We start from the raw sequence: 19,586 nt of genomic DNA on the forward strand, positions 1-19,586 counted from the left end.
CGCAGTGGGTTAAAGCCCCAGCCAGCAATGCTGGCATCCCATATTGGCACTGGTTCATGTCCTGGCTTCTCCTGCTCTGATCCAGCTCTCTCCTATGGCCTGGAAAAGCAGTAGAAGATGGCCCAAGTCTTTGGGTCTCTATACCCGTGTGTGGAACCCAGAGGTGGCTCCTGGCTCCTGGCTCCTGGCTTCGGATTAGCTCAGCTCTGGCCGTTGCAGCCATTTGGGGAGTGAACCAATGGAATGGAAGACCTCTCTCTCTCTGTGTGACTCTACCTCTCTCTCTGTAACTCTGTTTTTCCAATAATAAAAATAAATCTTAAAAAAAAGAAAGTCATTCTAACTGGAGTGAGGTGAAACCTCATTGTGATTTTGATTTGCATTTCCCTGAAAACTAGCGATCCTGAACATTTTTTCATGTATCTTTTGGCCATTTTGGATTTCTTCATTTGAAAAATGTCTGTTTAAGTCCTTTTCCCATCTCTAAACTGGGCTGTTTGTTTTGTTGTTGTGAAGGTTCTTGATCTCTTTGTAGATTCCGGTTATTAGTCCTTTATCAGCTGCATAGTTTACAAATAATTTCTCCCATTCTGTTGGTTGCCTCTTCACTTTCCTGACTTTTCATTTGCAGTACAGAAGCTTCTCAATATGAAGCAATCCCTGTCATTAATTTTTTTCTTTTCCTGTTTCTGGGGTCTTTTCTAAGAATTTGTGCCCTGTGCCAGTGTCTTGTAGGGTTTCCTCCAAGTTCTCAATTAATCTGATGGTATCAGGTCATAGATTTAGATCTTTAATCCATGTTGAGTGTATTTTTATGTAAGGGATAAGGTAGGGGTCTTGCTTTATACTTCTGCATATGGAAATCCAGTTTCCCCAGCACCATTTGTTGAAGAGACTGTCCTTCTCGAGGGATGGTTTTTAGCTCCTTGATCAAATATAAGTTGGTTGCAGACGCTTGGATTGATTTCTGGTGTTTATTCTGTTCCATTGGTCTATCTATTTTTGTACCAGTACCAGGCTGTTTTGTTTATAACTGCCTTACAGTATGACTTGAAATCTGGTATTGTGATGCCTCCAGCTTTGCTTTTGTTGTATAAGATTGCTTTAGCTATTTGAGGTTTCCTGTGCCTCCATTTGAAACTCAGCATCATTTTTTCTAGATCTGAGAAAGAATGTCTTTGGTATTTTGATTGGTATGACACTGAATCTGAAAATTGTCTTCAAAAGAATGGATATTCTGATGACATTGACTCTTCCGATCCATGAACATGGAGGACTTTTCCATTTTTTTGTATCTTCTTCTATTTCTTTCTTTAATTTAATGGTTTATCATTCTCATCGAAGAGATCTTTGCCATTTTTGGCTAAATTTATTCCAAGACATTTGAATTTTTTTGTAGCTATTCTGGATGGGATTGATCTCAGAAGTTTTTCTCACCTGTGGCATTGTCTGTATATACAAAGGCTGTTCATTTCTGTGTATTGATTTTGTTTCCTGCTACTTTACCAAACTCTTCTTTTGAGTTCCAGTACCCTCTTAGTGGAGTTCTTTGGATCCCCTAAAAAAGAATCATGTCATCTGCAAATAGGGATAGTTTGAATTCTCCTTCCAATTTGTAACCCTTTGATTCCTTTTTCTTGACTAATGGCTCTGGCTAAAACTTCCAGGACTATATTGAATAGCAATGGTGAGAGTGGCCATCCCTGATCTCAGTGGGAATGCTTCCAACTTCTCCCCATTCAATAGGATGCTGGCTGTGGGTTTGTCATAAATAACCTTGATTGTGTTGAGGAATGTTCCTTCTATACCCAATTTGCTTAGAGTTTTCATCATGAAATGGTGTTGTATTTTATCAAATGCTTTTCCATGCATCTATTGAGATAATCATACGATTTTTCTTCTGTAGTTTGTTAATGTGATGTATCACATTGATTGATTTGAGAATGTTGAATCATCCCTACATACCAGGGATAAATCCCAATTAGTCTGGGTGGAAGATCTTTCTGATGTGTTGTTAGATTTGATTCACTAGAATTTTGTTGAGGATTTTTGTATCTGTTCATCAGGGAAATTGGTCTGTAATTCTCTTTTTCTGCTGGCATCTCTTCCAGGTTTAGGAATTAATGTGATGCTGGCTTAATGGAGAGAATTTGGGAGGATTCCCTTGCTTTTAATTGTTTTGAATAGCTTGAGAAGAATTGGAGTTAGTTCTTTAAATGTCTGGGAGAATTCAGCTGTGAAGCCATCCGGTCCTGGGCTTTACTTTGTTGGGAGGGCCTTTATTACTGATTCAATTTCTGTCTTGGTTATGGGTCTGTTTAGGTTTTCTATGTCTTAATGGTTCAATTTAGGTAGGTTGTATGTGTCCAAGAATCCATCTCTTTCTTCTAGGCTTCCCAGTTTGTTGGCACACAACTCTTTGTAGTAATTCCTGATGAGTCTCTTTATTATTTCTGTGGTGTCTGTTGTTACATTTCCTTTTTTATCTCTAATTTTATTGATTTGGGTCTTCTCTCTCCTTTTCTGTTAGTTGGGCCAAAGGTGTACCAGTTTTGTTTATTTTTTCAAAAAACCAGCTCTTCGTTTTGCTTGTCTTTTTATTATTTAATTCAGTTTTATTGATTTCTTCTCTAATATTAATTATTTATTTTATCCTATTAGTTTGGGTTTGGTTTGCTGTTGTTTTTCTAGATCCTTGAGATGCAGTGATAGCTCATTTATTTGCTGCCTTTACAATTTCTTGATGTGGGCACCTATTGCTATAAACTTTCCTCTTAACACTGCTTTTGCTGTATGCCATATGTTTTGATATGTTGTGTTGTCATCTTCATTTGTTTCCAGAAAACTTTTTCTCTTTTGATGTCTTCTATGACCCACTGTTCATTCAGAAACATGCTGTCCATTCTCCATATGTTTGCATATGATGTAGAGATTCTTGAGTTGTTGAAATCCAGCTTCATTGCATTGTAGTCTGAGAAGATGCATGGTATGACTTCAATTTTTTTGAATTTGCTAAGACTTGCTTTAAGGCCTAGCATATGATCAATCCTAGAGAAAGTCCCACGTACTGAAGAGAAAAAATGTGTACTCTGTGGCTGTAGAGTGGAAGGCTCTGTAAATATCTGATAGGCCTATGTGGTCTATTGTGTCAATTAACTCTGTTGTTTCCTTGTTGATTTTCTGCCTGGTTAATCTGTCCATTGCTGAATGTGGGGTATTGAAGTCCCCCATTAGTGTTGTATTTGAGTTTATATCTCCCTTTGAATCCCTTACCAATTCTTTTAAATAGACATGTACCATGCAATTAGGTGCATATACATTTATAATAGTCTCACCTTCTTCTTGAATTGATCTTTTAATCATTATACAGTGTCATTCTTTGACTCTTTTAATAGTTTTTGTGTTAAAGTCTACTTTGTCTGATATTAGGATGGCCACACCAGCTCTTTTTTGGTTTCTGTTACATGAATTATCTTTTTCCATCCTTCCACTTTCATTCTGCGTACATTTTTGTTGGTAAGATGTGTTTCTTGTAGGCAGCAAATAGATGGGTTTGGGGTTTTAAACCATTCAGCCAGTCTGTGTCTTTTAACTGGGGAGTTGAGACCATTTGCATTCAGTGTTGTTATTGTTAAGTATCAAATTTCCCCTGTGATGTTTCCGTAAATAGCCCTATTTATGTATTTTGGATTTCATTTGTACTTTTACTGGGTCATTTTTTGCATTTTTCTTCGTTTGTAACAATGTTCCTGTTTCTGTGTTTCTGTGTGTAGCACATCCTTGAGTATCTTTTGTAGCGCTGGGTGATTAGTTACAAATTCTTTCAATTTTGACTTGTTAAGGAAGATCCTTATTTTCCCTTCATTCATAAATGAGAATTTTGTAGGGTACAGTATTCTGGGTTGAATTTTTCTCTCTTAGGACTTAGAATATGTCTCAACATTGTCTCCTTGCCTGCAGGGTTTGCAACGAGAAGTCCAGAGTGAATCCAATTGGATTTTCTCTAAATGTGATTTGTCTTTCTCTTGTGCATATTTTAAGATGTGTTCTTTGTACTTCACTGAGGTGAACTTTGCTACAATGTGTCATGGTGAAGTTCTTGTCTGGTCATTTCTGTTGGGAGTTCTGTGTATTTCTTATACTTGGATGTTACTTTCTTTCACCAGATTGGGAAATTTCTGTTATTATTTCACAAAGAAGGCCTTCTAATCCTTTCTCTTTCCACACCTTCCAGAATTTCCAGGATTCATAAGTTGGGTTGTTTGATAGAATCTTTTTTAAAAAGATTTATTTATTTATTTGAAAGTGAGAGTTACAAAAAGAGAAGGGGGGGCACATAGAGAGAGAGAGAGAAAGAAAGAGGTATTCCATCCATTGGTTCACTCCCCAATTTGCTTCAATGGCCGGAGCTGAACTGATCTGATGCCAGGAGCCAGGAGCTTCTTCCTAGTCTCCCACATGGTTGCAGGGGCCCAAGGCCTTAGACATAGCAGAAGGATGGATTGGAAGTTGAACAGCCAGGTCTTGAACTGGCACCATATGGGATGCTAGCACTGCAGGCAGTGGCTTTACTGGCTATGCCACAGCACCAACCCCTTGATAGAATCTTGTAAATCTCTACTGTGATTTTTAATTTTCTGAGTTCTTCTTCCTAGATTTGGTCTGACTATATTATTTCTGGAAATTTGTCTTCTAGTTCTGATATTCTTTCTTCTGTCTCATCTATTCTATTATTAAGACTTTCCATTATATTTTTCATTTGATCTATTGAATCCTTCATTTCTAGAATTTCATTCTGTCTTCTTTTTAATATCTCAATTTTGGGGGAATGCTTTTCATTAGATCATGAATTTTCTTCTGATTGCTTCTAAGTAATTGGCCTATTAATTTTCTGAATTCCTTTTCTGGCATATCTCCAATCTCTTCTTCTTTAGATTCCATTATTGAAGAATTGTATTCTTTTGGAGAATTCATAATGTATTCCTTGTTCTTATTCAGGATTTTTCCTTTGTGTTTTGGCATTTCTGGTTGATTTTGTCTTTAATTTGTGACTTTGTTCCTGTGGTGCAATTTCCCTCCGCTGTGAGCTGCTACGTATTTGTGTGTCACAAGTGGAAGCACACAGCCCCACCTTCTGGAACCTTGTTTACTGCTAGATCATGATGGAAGTGCACCAGAGCTTTGGTGCACTAAGCCCCACCTACTGGGGCTGGGCTTGCATCTCACTGGTGCATGAGATGAACTCAGGTTTTCGATGTTTAGGACTACTCCTTGTTGTACAGCTTGTGTGATGGGAAGAAAACTAATCTGAAATGTTGTGATCTTTGTTCCCAGTTTGGGGGTTTTGTGAGGTGGCCCCCACAATTAATGGGCATGTGCATGGGAGGCAAATATGGCAGCCCCTGCTTACACTTGAAAATGTAAACAATCATTGTGGCTTCTTCCTGCTGGTTGTAGGTCCAATTGAGGCGAGGAGGGAGACATAGATGGACGGGGGTATGCCCGACTTCTCTGCTTCTTCCCCTATAATTTCTCCTTCTTCCCACCTGGCACTTCAACTCCAGTTCACCAAGCTTCCCTGCCCATTGCTATCCGAAGCTCCATTGACTTGTGACCTCTCACTTGGTTCACTGGGGAAGGAGGGAGTGACACCAGTCTCCTCATTTGGCATCTCTGCTGTGCCTAGCCACTTCCCCTTCCTCTTTACTCCCTTAGCATGGACCTACCCAGTCTCTGATGGACTCCTGGGCTTTTCTGTGTGAACTTGTCTTGATTCTATCACCAGCTTCTATCTTCTCTGCTCATTAACTATTTTGCCCCAGGTGCTATACTGCCACCTTAATTCCTCCTCTCATTGCTTTTGAGTAATCCTATGATTAATATTTTTAATTCCATTCTTGGCATTTCATTACTCTCTTCATCTTCACAGTCTGATATTGAAATGTTGTGTTCCTTTGGGTGTGGGGGTTCATGGTATCTTCCTGATTCTTACTTCTTGATTTTCTGCATTTATTTTTAGGCATTTGTGGAGTTACTTGTTTTTTTTTTCTTTTCCTCTGATGGCTGTTATCTTTGAGCTATGCCTCTGTGCCTTAGTGACACATCTGCACTTTCAGTGAATACCACAAGGTGTGTGGTACATGTGGCCAAGGAACTTTGGTTAGTGCTCCAAGGTAGGGCGAGTATCAGGGTAACACCCAAGATGGTCATGGTAGATCTCCTCTTGTTAACAGAAGGGAGGAATGGTCACCTCTGTTGGTATGATACCCCCTTACCTCCTCTCCTCCAAGGTGATCAATGCCTTGGTGTTAGCCTCCAGTGTGTTCAACACTCATCTGTGCCACCATATGAACCACATAGATGACCTGCGCAGTCTTCACTGTGAACACAGTTCCCTCTACAATGACTCATCTGAGGCAACAAAGCAGCTCTGAGCATGTGGAGCCATACCCAGTGATTACTCAGATCCCCAGCTATGCCCTGCACCCTCTTATGTAACCACCAAAGCTCCATGGTCTCAGTACTTAAGGCTCCCACAGCCACTGAGTGCAGAGAATTCACTCTGCCCTGCCAGCCTGACCAGTCAACAGAGAAGCAGATGTTACCTGAGCCAGCTCTTCCTAGACATCTTGATCCTCAGAGGCTGGAGGCATCTCAGTCCTACATGAGTGGCCAGCTCCTGTCACTCCTCCCAGCCAGTCTCAAACTCAGTAGAGACTGTGGATTTTTCCCTCCACTGGAACCTCTGGATCACGTGCATATGCAACAAACACTGGCTGAATATTGCTCATTCCCCACTACTGCCAAAGGTACTACCAGCCAATTGCTGTGCATGTGCACAAAGGCTTCTTTAGCTGCCACCCAAACCCAAAATGGTGCCTACACTTTCTCCCCTAGGCAATGGGTGCTATCTTGGAGAGGTTGGAGTGAAATAAATATGGCCCCCTCTACTTCCACTGGCTCCCTGGGTTATTGCTAGCCCACAGGGCTCCTGTCTGGACTCATGGCATACTCTCTCTCTGACTATGTCACCATGGGTTGCTGCAGTCTGTTCTCACCTCTTTCTCCAAGCTTCTGCCCAGTTGAGCTCTTGGTTACTGCAGTCACATGTTGTTTGGATGTTCGTGCTGTGTGTCCACACCTTCCACAGGTCCACAGCATTCATCTTCTAGCATTTCCAGTATGATTTTCTCTCCATTTTCTCCCTGAGAGTGCACTTCCTATGGTTTTGTGTTTGTTTGTTTGTTTTTGTATATTGTTATGTGTTTTGCTTTTCACTATTTATCCTTAGTCTAGCATAGTATGTCATTTCTTAAAGCACCATCTTGGAATCCCACCAGAGCAGCCTTTAGTTGGGGACTAGTCTGTTAATTATCTTAATAGTAAGAACTATAGAGTGCACTCACATATACGTTGAAGCAGCATGTTATACACTTTAAACATACACAATTGTGATTTGCCAGGTATATTTCAAAGAAACTAGGGAGAATAAAAGAGCTTCTTGAAGGGGGAGGTAAGTGCTACATGTTAACATATCCAATGATGTTATCCTTGTTAAAGGGTAGAACAACATCCAAGCGTAAGAAAAACAGCATGCCAATATTGCAGGCAAACAGGGTACTCTGCCTCTGATGGGGGATAGAGGTGGTGGTGGGCAGCATCCCTGGTTGAGGAGACTGCACTGCTAGAAAGGAGGCTGATCCACAGGGTGCCTATGCTTCACCAAAAACCTTGGAGTTTCTGCTGTACCTAAGAAGGATGCAGAAATTACAAGTCCAAATTATACTTTTATCAACAATAATTTCCACATCAGAAGACTAGATTTTTTCTCCCTGAAGTACTTTTCCTGCTTGCTGGTTTCCAGGCAACTGAGGTGCTCCAGACCTTCCTGCAGTCTCAGGCAGCAACAGAGAACTCCATCCTGCAGGCAGACAAGGCTCTCACTGATGCAGAGAAGGCCCTAGCAGGTACGGGGCCGGGCTCAGCTCACAGGAGGGTGGGAAGGTTCATGCGAAGCCCGCCTATTTATTGAAGAAGAAGTTTTTCCTGGAGCAAGAGACTTCTCCAGACTACTGAGCACATGGTCTGCTAAACCTGAAAATAACAAGGGCAGTTGGGCTGCACATCCAGCCAATCAGTGCCTTTCTGGCACATTCTGAAACATCCTCTTGCTGTTTAGGGGAAGATCTTCCCCTCCCACTTGCAGCATTGCTGTTAAAGCTGCCTGCTCTTGAACTCAACAGTTTTTCTTCCCTTGTTAATGTTTGTGAAACAGCTGAGGAGGCCAAGAGGGAGGCCGCTGAGAAGGAACGGGAAGTGCTAAGACAGAGGGAGCAGGAGATGCAGCAAAAGATGGAGGCTCAAGAGAGAAGCTTCCAGGAGAACATCGCTCAACTGAAGGAGAAGATGGAGCGGGAAAGGGAGGACCTCCTCAGAGAGCAGGAGAGGATGCTGGAGCACAAGCTGAAGGTGAGTCTGGGGGCTGGGCGGTGCCCCGGGGGACAGTGTTCTGGATCCTGGGAAGGGCAGGACCCAATGTCAAGCACAGGTGTCATCCCAGAGGGAACCTAAAAGACAATTGTCCCACTGCAACCTCAAATACACCTGGGTCCCCCTGAAGCATGGAAATCTAGGAGTCTCCAGCCACTTATGGAGTGTTGGACTTTGGAGACACAAATGACATTCTCCTGGGTTTGGGGCTGCAGTTGTTGCTCCAACTGTGAAATGGTCTCACTAAGCCCCTATTCAATGGGACCTTAGCTACTGGTGCTTGAGATTTCTGGAACAACTCTCAAAGAGACTGAAATAGGTTTATCTGGTCTGATAATATCAAATTTGACCTGATAGAAAATCGAGAACTCTGAATCTGGTGCATTGTTTCCAGATCTGTCTGATCATCCTTTATGACTAAAGTAACATACACATCCTTTGTCCCAGCGTGGGGTTTGATAAGCACTGTCCTGTGTGGTGTCAGCACTTCTCACGAGTTGCTGGATGAGCTCAGCTGTGCCACCTCATGGAAATGAGAGCCAATTAGAATTTAATCCACATTCTTTCCCAATGAGCTTTCTTTGTCCCTATACAAAACTCCCCACTTTTCCCTGGGGAAATGATGCTAAGGAAAACTCACAAAAGTTAAATCATGGATTTTCTCCTATTCAAGACAAAACTTCTGGCTATATTGGAGGACAAATTCCTAAAAAAACCTTCTAAAATGGTAGACAAATAGACATATGTGCTTAAATACTGACATAGTTAAATGTAAAACTCTTATGCTTAATGAAAAAGGTTTTGAAAGTGGACTTTTCATTTCATAGGCTCAAAAAGACATGCTTACAGAAGTATTTAAAAAGGATGCTGCTAAGGTAAATAAAAAGATCAAGCGGCTAACAGAAGAGATTGAAGTAATTAAAAATCAAGGACAAGTGTTGTTTTCAGTACTTCCTTCTTTCCTGGGTAGTACATTTGGTTCTGTATTGACTAAGCTGTCACCAGAAGTTATTTCAAGCCTGTTAAGAAAGTTATAGGCTGAGATTTCTTGGGCAGGAAAATATAAAATGGGCTTTCTTTTTTCATTTTAATAGCATAACAGCGTTGCTCATTGTAAAAAATATGTATGTCATGGAAGTTTCATTAAAAATTTTAAAAAATAAATATAATTATTAAAGGATAACAGGACCTTGTATCCTAAAAAGAAAAACTGAATTTTTATTGAATTATTATGACAAATTGGGCTGTTAATTGGAATATAATGAAATTGTTCATAAAAACAATTTGAATGAAAGCTAAAATTCACGGCAAGATAAAGAAAAAATGTGTAATTTGTGCTACAGATGGAGATATTTAAGTTGTGATGAGTCCTTGAATATCAATGAGTTTAGAACAGCAACCACATTTTTTAAATAGCCAAAATAAAAAAATGCTTAATGTTACTGATAATAAAAGATATGCAAAGTAAAATTATGTGGTTCCTTTTTCAGTTGCATAAAGGGCAAGGAAAAAGAGCTTTAATAGCACACTGAGAAACCAAGGCATTTGGGAAATTGAGAGTTGCTCATATTTGCTAGTGTGAGTGTCAACTCTTACAGTTATGTATGAAAAATTAAAATGTAGGTGACTTTTTATACACCAATTGTACCTTTTGTAATTTCTTTCATAGACTTGTATACCCAAGTTGAAATGGTGTGTATGTACTATTCTGTTCATTGCAGGATCATTGTAATGCCAAGGCTTGACAGCTCTTTAATGTAAATAAGAAATATTGAATGTAACTTCAGAGGGTACTCTATAATCAGTAAAATGAAAGGGGGACAAAGCTAAAATTAAAAGAAAAAAGAGGACAGACACTTGGTCTGGAGTTAAGACACCATGTGGACATCCCAATGCTGTGTTGTAGTGACTGGGATTGAGTCCCTTTTCTGCCCCTGATTCCAGCTTCATGCTGCTGTGCACCCTGGTAACAGGTGAGGGCTCACATTATGGGGCCTCATCATTCAAGAGAGTACTGATCAACTGCCTGGCAAGTGCTTGCCAATGATCGCAGGTATTTGGGGAGAGAATCAGAAGGTGAATGGTGTTTCCTTCTCTCTCTGCTTTCAAATAAATAAATGAATTTTTTTTTTTAAATTTGAAATAAGAATAAAAATAAAATGAAAGTTGAATGGAATTTAGTCTGGAGTATAAAGTTATTATCTCTTTGCAGGGCTTCCAATTTTTCTCCCTCTGGCTTGCCTCTTCACAGACGCTTCCAGGAGCCTCTTTAGGTCACTGCCTTTTATTCTGTCACCTATCAGATTCTCCTCCTCAGGCATTTCTCTGGAGGGTGCCCATCTGCTCTGATGGATGTCCTCTCCCATTAAACCTAACGTAATGGTGAACAATCTCCAGTGCACTTCTTGTCCCTGGCACCTTGGTCCCTAGTCCACAGTCACCCATGGGACCTGTCTTGCAGCTGCCTGAAATTTTTGCTTCAGAGGCAGTCCTAAGAAGCAGAATGTCGACTAAGCATCATTGTCCTAAGGGGTTTTTTGGGTAAATAGAAAATAAGACTAAAATTCAACTTAAATCTAAAAAGATGTCCTTTGTAAATAACAATCTCATGTACAAAAATTGGTTTCAGCTGCAGTGAGACATTAGGTTTAAGATCACTGCCTACAAATTTTGCATTTTATCTTGCTAAGCCTGTTTTATAACTTAGGGAAATGCAAATGAAAATCATGATGGGCCATTACCTGACTCCAGGTAGAAAGGCTTTTATCAAAGACCCAAATAACAAGTGCTGGTCAAGTGTGGAGAAAAGAGAATCCTTGCCCACTATTGGGCATGTATTGTGGAAAAGTTTAGAGACTCCTCAAAAAGCAAAAACTAGAACCCCCATCCAATCCAGCATTCCCCTCTTGAGTGCATATGCAGGGAAAGGAAGTCAGTCTATGCAAGAGATGCTGCACTTGCAAGTTCACTACAGCATAATAGCTGAGACATAGAAACAACCACAGAGCTCATCTAAAGATGAAGGGATAAAATCCGGCACATCGGCCGGCGCCGCAGCTCACTAGGCTAATCCTCCGCCTTGCGGCGCTGGCACACCGGGTTCTAGTCCCGGTCGGGGCACCGGATTCTGTCCCAGTTGCCCCTCTTCCAGGCCAGCTCTCTGCTGTGGCCAGGGAGTGCAGTGGAGGATGGCCCAAGTGCTTGGGCCCTGCACCCCATGGGAGACCAGGATAAGTACCTGGCTCCTGCCATCGGATCGGCGCGGTGTGCTGGTTGCAGCGCGCTGGCCGCGGCGGCCATTGGAGGGTGAACCAACGGCAAAGGAAGACCTTTCTCTCTGTCTCTCTCTCTCACTGTCCACTCCTGCCTGTCAAAAAATAAATAAATAAATAAAATAAAATAAAATCCGGCACATCTGCACAACGGAACACAAACTAGGAAATTTTAACACCAAGTTACACGTAGAGAAGGCAGCTCTATCAGATGGGGGTAAACCCCCAGCGATTTCCCAAGTCTCCTGTCCTGGGGTCACGTGGGCTGAGGATACAAACGCCTCCCTTCTGGGTCTTCCACAAGCACCTCTGGTCACCCTGATACAGTTCAAGCAAGGGACCATGCACTCTAAAAGTGGATGTATACACACGTGGTCAGACAGTACAGTGAATTCCAACAGCTGAGTAGTGAAAGTGAGAGTAGAGCTCCGTGAAATGTAACTTGGTGAACTCTGGAATATTTGTGTGGTTTTAAAACATCAGGTGAAACTTAGAGGATTCAACTCGTCTAAGGTAAGGGTCTTTCCTCTCTATTCCTCCAAAGCCCAGCAGGGGACAGCAGGAAAGAGCAGGGAGGCAGGGGGGAAGGACCCCACAGCAGTGCCACTGCCAGGGGCTGGATCTGGGTCTCATTCCCAGAAAGGACTTGAGCCGCCCTGCGCAGAAGAGGATAGGATCCGTCATTCTGCATCCCAAGCAGGACTCTGCTGCAGCCCCTGGTGGAAAACCGAGTGGGAGCTGCGCATCCGGGGCACATGTGGATACCTGCCACCTCCTCTGGGCCCCACAGAGACGCTGCACCTAGGGCCGGCCCCCAGCGCCCCCGGGAGTCCTCTGGCCCCCAGCGCCCAAGCCAACACAGAGACAGCGCTGGGGAAGGGAAGGGGGCCTTGGTGACTAAGCGCCATGGTGCACTCACCAGGCCAGGGCGCCGCAGTCAGAAACAAGTTCCCTCTTACACTCTGGTCTGGCTCCTCTGGTCTGGCTCCTCGGGAATCCACTCCTAAGAAGCTGAAAATGAAAACATAGCTGATCACCGCAATAAGGACTGAGGGAGGTGGACAGAAATCAAACCGCACTCATATCTTGCTAGCCTTGGAGATTTGTTGTTGTTGTTGTTGTTGTTGTTGTTACATATTTATTTATTTATTTTTAATTTATTTTTAAGGAATATAAATGTCATAAGTACAACTTTAGGAATATAGTTATCCTTCCCACCATATCCATCCTCCCACCCCTCCCCCTCCTCCCTCTCCCCTTCCCAGTCCCATTCTGCATTGCGGCGCATTTGCAAGTATCTTTGCACACAGAAGACCAACTCCATACACAGTAGAGATTTTAACAGCGTTAGTCAACAGGCAGAAGACAGGTTTGTGGAATCCCACGCTAGGAACATCCCTGGGTTCCCGCAAGTTTCTGGACCGCTCTGCCCCTGCTCCTCACCGATGGAGTCCCTGTCCCTCTGTCCACTGGTGAGCCTTCCGACAGGCAGGGGCTGCCCTTCCACATGCCTGGAGCCACTGCCTGTGTTACAGCGCACATTCTTGGCTGGGTGTGCACGGTGTTCCGGAAGAGCTGAGGCTGTGGGGAAACTAGCGCGGTCATTTTCTCCCGCTGCTTCTGGTTGCTGGAAGTGCACTATTAAATAGAAGGCTACCTATGTGGACACTGTAATAGGAAGCCCTCTTTCTCTCACAGTTGTGCTAATTGAGGGAACTGGTGGAATCTGCCTCTAGGGCTACTTTTTTACCAGGGAAAGGTAGAATCATGTGACAGAGTGCACAACAGACATCGAATGTCACCCGACGTGTCCCCGTAGGCAGACCACTTCTCATGAGGCACCTGGGGATCTAATGGCTGCTGTGAGGAGCCAGGGGCATTATTGCCAGGAATGATTGTGGCTTAAAATATTATATCTAACAGGTGCAGTATGACATTGGGTTAATTGGCCCCTCATACGAATTTCCTACCCAAATGAGATCATAGATTCTTTCTCTTCAAATTCAGTTCTGAGTGCCCTTTGTGTCTCTGTTTCTTTTAAAATTATCTACCAGAAATTTGAAAGTTCATGATCTTATTTTTTTGAGTGACAGTGAGACAACAAGCGGGAGACACACATGCAGAGAAAGACAGAGAGAGGTGGCTGCCATTTACCCATTCACGTGTCAGGTGCCCACAGTGCCACAGCTAACACTGTCAGGAACTCTCTGGCCTCAGCTCACCTTCTCAGCCTGCAAGCTGAGCTTACACAAATAAGAGCAATCAAAGTCATTTGCAGTTTTCCACGAATGCAAAATCTGGTATCCATTTCAAGACTTTGATGGAAACTTCATCTTCTCTCAGATGAGACTGAAAGTGAAAGCTGGGCAAGGTTTCTTTGAAATAGAATTCATGGTGAGAAATGAACTGTCTTTTCTTCTAATTACATCTAATGTTTCTATTAGGCAACCAAACATAGTTCCAGGGACACTTGAATGCTTTTGTGAATTTTTATGTAATAACAGCTTTCTACCTACCATCGAACTACTGTCTGCAGATAAGTTTGAAATATTGATCACAAGTGATTTAACTATGATTGCATTTAGGATGATTCCAGCGGAGGAATGTGTTCATCAGCCTATAGCAGGTTTATATGAAGATACTCCAGATTTAATGGCAGGGCCATTTCAGTAATGAGTCATTGTTTTTTCATCATTTTCTATGAATTATGAATTTCTGTTCACAAATATAAATTATTTTATAGCCACAAAAGTATACATGACATTGGAGAGATTTCCATTTTAAGTAAAAATCATTGATTTCAATAAATAATTTCTAGATTATTCTTATCTATTGGGAGATTCTTTTCAACTGGTCATTTGTTGTTAGATAGATGTTTCACAAGCACCAGCACTGGGCATGGCACTGTTGTATTAGGGTTCACTGGGTACCAAGGAATTAGTGACATACACATAGTTCAGATGAAAGGGCGTCTTGGAATAAGAGATTATACTGACTCCAGGTTTACACAGAAAGCAGGTTATGGGAGAGTTGCAGAGGACAAAAGAGATACTTCAGGGGCCGGCGCTGTAGTGCAGCAGGTTAACGCCCTGACCTGAAGCACCAGCATCCCATATGGAAGCCAGTTCAAGACCCAGCTGCTCCACTTCCTATCCAGCTCTCTGCTATGTCCTGGGAAAGCAGTGGAAATCCTTAGGTTCCTGCACCTACATGGGAGACCTGGAGGAAACTCCTGGCTCCTGGCTTCGGATTGACGTAATTCTGGCCACTGTGGCCAACTGGGGAGTGAACTATCGGATGGAAGTTTCTCTCTCTCATTCTCATTCTCTCTCTCTCTCTCTCTCTCTCTGCCTCTGCTCTCTCTGTGTATCTCAGACTTTCAAATAAACTAATAAATCTTAAAAAAAAGAGATACTTCATCATGCCAGTACATCAGAGGGACATAGCTCAAAAACAAGAGCAGACTGGAACTGGGGCAAATTATTATTGCATTTGTGTGGTAATTTGCTTTACAAATTTCTGCAGTGTGCTGTGCGCATGTAGATGCAGATCCATTTACAGCCATGGGGTGGTCAGTGAACAGGGGAGTTGCCCTCGCCAGGAATACGCAATCACCTGGAGAGTTTGCACAGGAATATCCTTCTTGAAGTGGATAGCAAAGCATTTGCTAAAAGGGTTTAGAGTTGGTAGAAGTAATAGAGCTGTGGGGTTGGAAGTGTGGACGGGTCAGAGGAATGAATAGAATCTGGCTCCCTAAATGAACAAGGCACAAGAACAGTAGACTGAGCTGCTCCTCCTAGTCATGCTGTGTCACTAGCAGTACCTGCTGATTTCCTTCTTCCCAGTACAGAGAGAATCCTGCCCTGATCTGCCTCCTGCACCAGCATTTCTGCTAAGGAACCTCACTGTCCTCCTGTTTCACAGAATGGTTCTCTCCAGGTGCAGACAATTGTTTTGAAAGATCTGATATCCTTGGGGCTGACCCTGTGGCGCAATGGGTTAAAGCCACTGCCTACACTGACAGCATCCCATATGGGCGTCACTTCAAGTCCCAGCTGCTCCACATCCCATCCAACTTCTCCCACACAGGAGACCCAGAAGAGGCTCCTCCTGGCTCCTGGCCCCAGCCTAGACTAGCCCTGGTCATTTCAGCCATTTGGGGATTGAACCAACTGATGGAAAATCTCTCTCTCTCTCTCTCTCTCTCTTCCTGTGTGTGTGTGTGTGACTTTGCCTTACAAATAAATAAATCAATCTTAAAAAATAAATAAATACACAAACAATATAAAACAATAAATATAAAGCATTATAAAATATAAATATAAAACTAATAAATCAATCAATCTTAAAAAATCTTATCTCCTTGCTGTTGTCAGTGTACATGGATATTACAGAAAAAATCCATAGGGGATTTTTTTCCCTGTATTGTAAAGCGCAGGTCAAATATGTGCCTGTGGGAATTTAGGCTTGCCAATTTCTAACCACCAGGGCTACTGACACTACCAAAAGAAGCTGACATCTGCCAATCCATGTGGCTTCCTCAACACAAATGGATGCCAAGGACCAAGGTGAAGTTCGAGAGAGACCCACAGGTGCCAGGAACAGTATAAAGCTAAATCTTGAGGTCAGGGCTTAACTCAAGGGTGACTTGGCCCCCACCACCTTCAAGAAGTCAGGATTATACCTGGAATGACATAGGGTACTTGACAACTTCCATGAATGGGAGTTCTGAAAAAGAGTGAGTCTGAGGCATGGTGCTTCAGCCTTTGCGAAATGATGGAAAAGTGAGGCAAATCAGCATCATTGCCCATTTTTATCCTGTCTGATTCAGCTCAGGTGAGCATAGATCCTGAGAACCAGCTCCTGGCCCGTGGCCCTATTTGTGAATATGAAGAGAGATTCTTGAGGACAGAATATGGAATAAAATCAGTATCTACTAAAAGAAGACTTTATGAAATAGTGAGAGGAGGCAAGATGGCAGAATAGGCAGGGAGCACACTGATAGTCCGGGGAGAGACAGTTTAATAAAAGTGGAGACACTGCAGATTCAAGGAAGAGTAGGGGAGGAAACAGGAGAAGAAACTCTTCCGGAACGCGTGATTCACAGTGGACCTGCGTGGAGAGCGTGGGAGCCCACAGTTCGGGACACCAGCGGCATACTCAACACACCAGCGCTGGAACGCGAGGTGAGCCGAACCTCAATAGCCTGAGACACCGGCAGGCAAGCAGAGAGAGGAGACTAGAGGGAACGACCCCCGGGGGGTGGGGGGAAGTTCACCAGGCTAACTGGAAGAGAGAGAGAGAGAAAAAAAAAAGTGAGTGGTATGGACACGGGTTTCTCTCTCTCCGCTCACCTCTCAAGGACGAGCAAGACAAAGAGCAGGTGCCATCTTGGACATACGTCATAAGCAGAGCGACCTCAGGTCTGCACCGGCCCTGAGCCTAGCAGAAAAACCTGACTCTGGGCGGGGCGAATTAACAGGAGATTAGGACCTAGTAAATTTGTGGTGCTACTGAACTGAGACTGTGAAAAAAGAGACGGTGGGGGAGAGAACTCACAGAATTCACGTGAGTACTCTCCAGAGACGTTACAATTCCGTAACTTTGGCAACCCAGTGGGAGACTGAAGGAGAATCTGAGCCCACCCTGAGGGCAGAACAGATTCCCTGTGTGGTCCTTGGGAAAGAGCTTCCGATCTCTGGCTCCTGTGGGTATATCATTTGCCTGCTAACTACCTCCAACTTCGATCAGCTGTGCGGAATTACTTCCCTTTTGAATCAAAGAAAGAAAGAAAGAGAGAGAGATCTACCACGCCTAACCTGGGAGTGTCACCTTTGGCACACCAAACAGAGCTCTCAGGCCACACCCATCTCAAGCCTCTAAGGCTCCATCAAAAACAGACAGTCCACTTAATCTAGAGTCATAGTATAACAAGAAAAAGCACCACAGTGAAGAAACCAAATATCTCCAATATGCCAAAAAACAAATGCAAAAACCGAGATAATAAAAACAAGGAAGTCACCAAGACGCCCCCAAATGAAAAAGACACCCCAATTCAAGATTATGAAGATGATGAGTTAGAAGAAATGCAAGAAGCAGATCTCAAAAAATTGATAAGAACATTAAGAAGTTCTCAAAAACAAATTCTTGAACTACAGAAATCCTTAATGGACAAGATAGAAAATCTCTCTCGTGAAAATGAAATTTTAAAGAAGAATCAAAATGAAACGAAACCACTAGTACAACAGGAAACTGTGATAGTGACGAGAAATCATAATGAAGTGAAGAATTCAATAGATCAAATGAAAAACACAATAGAGAGCCTTACAAACAGAATGGGTGAAGCAGAAGAGAGAATATCGGAAGACAGAGAACAGGAAAGGATACAGTCAGACCAACGAAAAGAAGAGGAAATTAGAAATCTAAAACATATTGTCAGGAATCTGCAGGATACTATTAAAAAAACCAACATTCAGGTTCTAGGAGTTCCTGAAGCATGGAGAGAGAGAAAGGATTAGAAGGCCTTTTTAGTGAGATATTAGCAGAAAATTTCCCAGGTTTGGAGAAGGACAGAGACATCCTAGTACAGGAAGCTCACAGAACCCCTAATAAACATGACCAAAAGAGATCCTTACCACGACACGTTGTAATTAAACTCTCCACAGTGAAACATAAAGAAAAGATCCTAAAATGTGCAAGAAAGAAATGTCAGATTACTCTCAGAGGATCTCCAATCAGACTCACAGCTGACTTCTCAACAGAAACCCTACAAGCTAGGAGGGAATGGTGAGATATAGCCCAGGTACTAAGAGAGAAAAACTGCCAGCCCAGAATATTATATCCTGCAAAGCTATCATTTGTGAATGAAGGTGAAATAAAGACTTTTCATAGCAAAGAGAAATTGAAAGAATTTGTCGCCACTCGTCCAGCCCTGCAAAAGATGCTTAAAGATGTGTTACACACAGAAACACAGAAACACGGTCATCAATATGAAAGAAGGTAAAGGAAGGAAAGCTCACAGCAAAAGATCACAGGGAATTCAAAGCATATATTAGAACTTATCTTTGGCAAATAGCAGGGCAAAGTTACCACTTATCATTAGTCACAGTGAACGTTAATGGCCTGAACTGTCCAGTTAAAAGACACAGATTGGCTGATTGGGCTAAGGAACAAAACCCATCTATATGCTGCTTACAAGAAACACATCTTTCCAACAAAGATCCATACAGACTGAAAGTGAAAGGCTGGAAAAAGATATACCATGCCAACAGAAATGAAAAAAGAGCGGGTGTAGCCATCTTAATATCGGACAACATAAACTTTACCACAAAAACTGTTAAGAGAGACAAAGAGGAGCACCATATAATGATTAAGGGATCAATTCAATAGGAAGATGTAACAATTATCAATGTATATGCACCTAACTACAGGGCACCGGTTTATCTAAAAGATTTGAAAAGGGACGTAAAGGGAGACTTAGATCCCAATACAATAGTACTGGGGGAATTCAATACTCCACTCTCAGAAATAGACAGATCAACAGGACAGAAGATCAACAAGGATACAGTAGATTTAAATGAAACTATAGCCCAAATGGATCTAACAGATATATACAGAACTTTCAATCCTACAGCTAAAGATTTTACATTCTTCTCAGCAGTACATGGAACATTCTCTAGGACTGACCACATACTAGGCCATAAGGCAAGTCTCAGCAAATTCAAAAGAATTAGAATCATACCATGCAGCTTCTCAGACCATAAAGGAATGAAGTTGGAAATTAGCAACTCAGGAATCCCTAGAGCATACGCAAACACATGGAGA

At 42.4% G+C, this 19,586-nt stretch overlaps 2 protein-coding genes across 13 annotated transcripts in view; one reads left to right on the forward strand and one right to left on the reverse strand.

The window, feature by feature from the left end:
• LOC100346985 (guanylate-binding protein 7) overlaps positions 1-10,666 on the forward strand; it is a 144,718-nt gene extending 134,052 nt beyond the window's left edge. For all 5 annotated transcript variants that reach the window (XM_070078099.2, XM_089300429.1, XM_089300430.1 and 2 more), the window contains exons 9-11: positions 7,865-7,967; positions 8,276-8,469; positions 9,318-10,666. In XM_070078099.2, coding sequence (XP_069934200.2) covers positions 7,865-7,967; positions 8,276-8,469; positions 9,318-9,527 — 507 coding nt within the window. In that variant the 3' untranslated portion in view covers positions 9,528-10,666. The remainder of the gene's footprint in view (positions 1-7,864; positions 7,968-8,275; positions 8,470-9,317) is intronic.
• The window catches only part of LOC138850611 (guanylate-binding protein 7), a 121,982-nt gene that overhangs the window by 26,335 nt on the left and 76,061 nt on the right, over positions 1-19,586 (reverse strand). For 2 of the 8 annotated variants that reach the window (XM_089300398.1, XM_089300395.1), the window contains 2 exons: positions 12,682-12,773; positions 7,450-7,749 (listed from right to left, as the gene is read on the reverse strand). In XM_089300398.1, the coding sequence (XP_089156524.1) occupies positions 7,713-7,749; positions 12,682-12,773 (129 nt within the window). In that variant the 3' untranslated portion in view covers positions 7,450-7,712. Of the gene's footprint in view, positions 1-7,449; positions 8,095-12,681; positions 12,774-19,586 lie in introns of those variants that run through there. The other 6 variants (XM_089300400.1, XM_089300397.1, XM_089300401.1 and 3 more) reach the window with 5 other exon arrangements.

Source organism: Oryctolagus cuniculus, chromosome 7, assembly GCF_051225735.1.
Source record: "Oryctolagus cuniculus isolate XC-2025 breed Fujian yellow rabbit chromosome 7, ASM5122573v1, whole genome shotgun sequence".
In the NCBI taxonomy this organism is placed as follows: Eukaryota; Metazoa; Chordata; class Mammalia; order Lagomorpha; family Leporidae; genus Oryctolagus; species Oryctolagus cuniculus.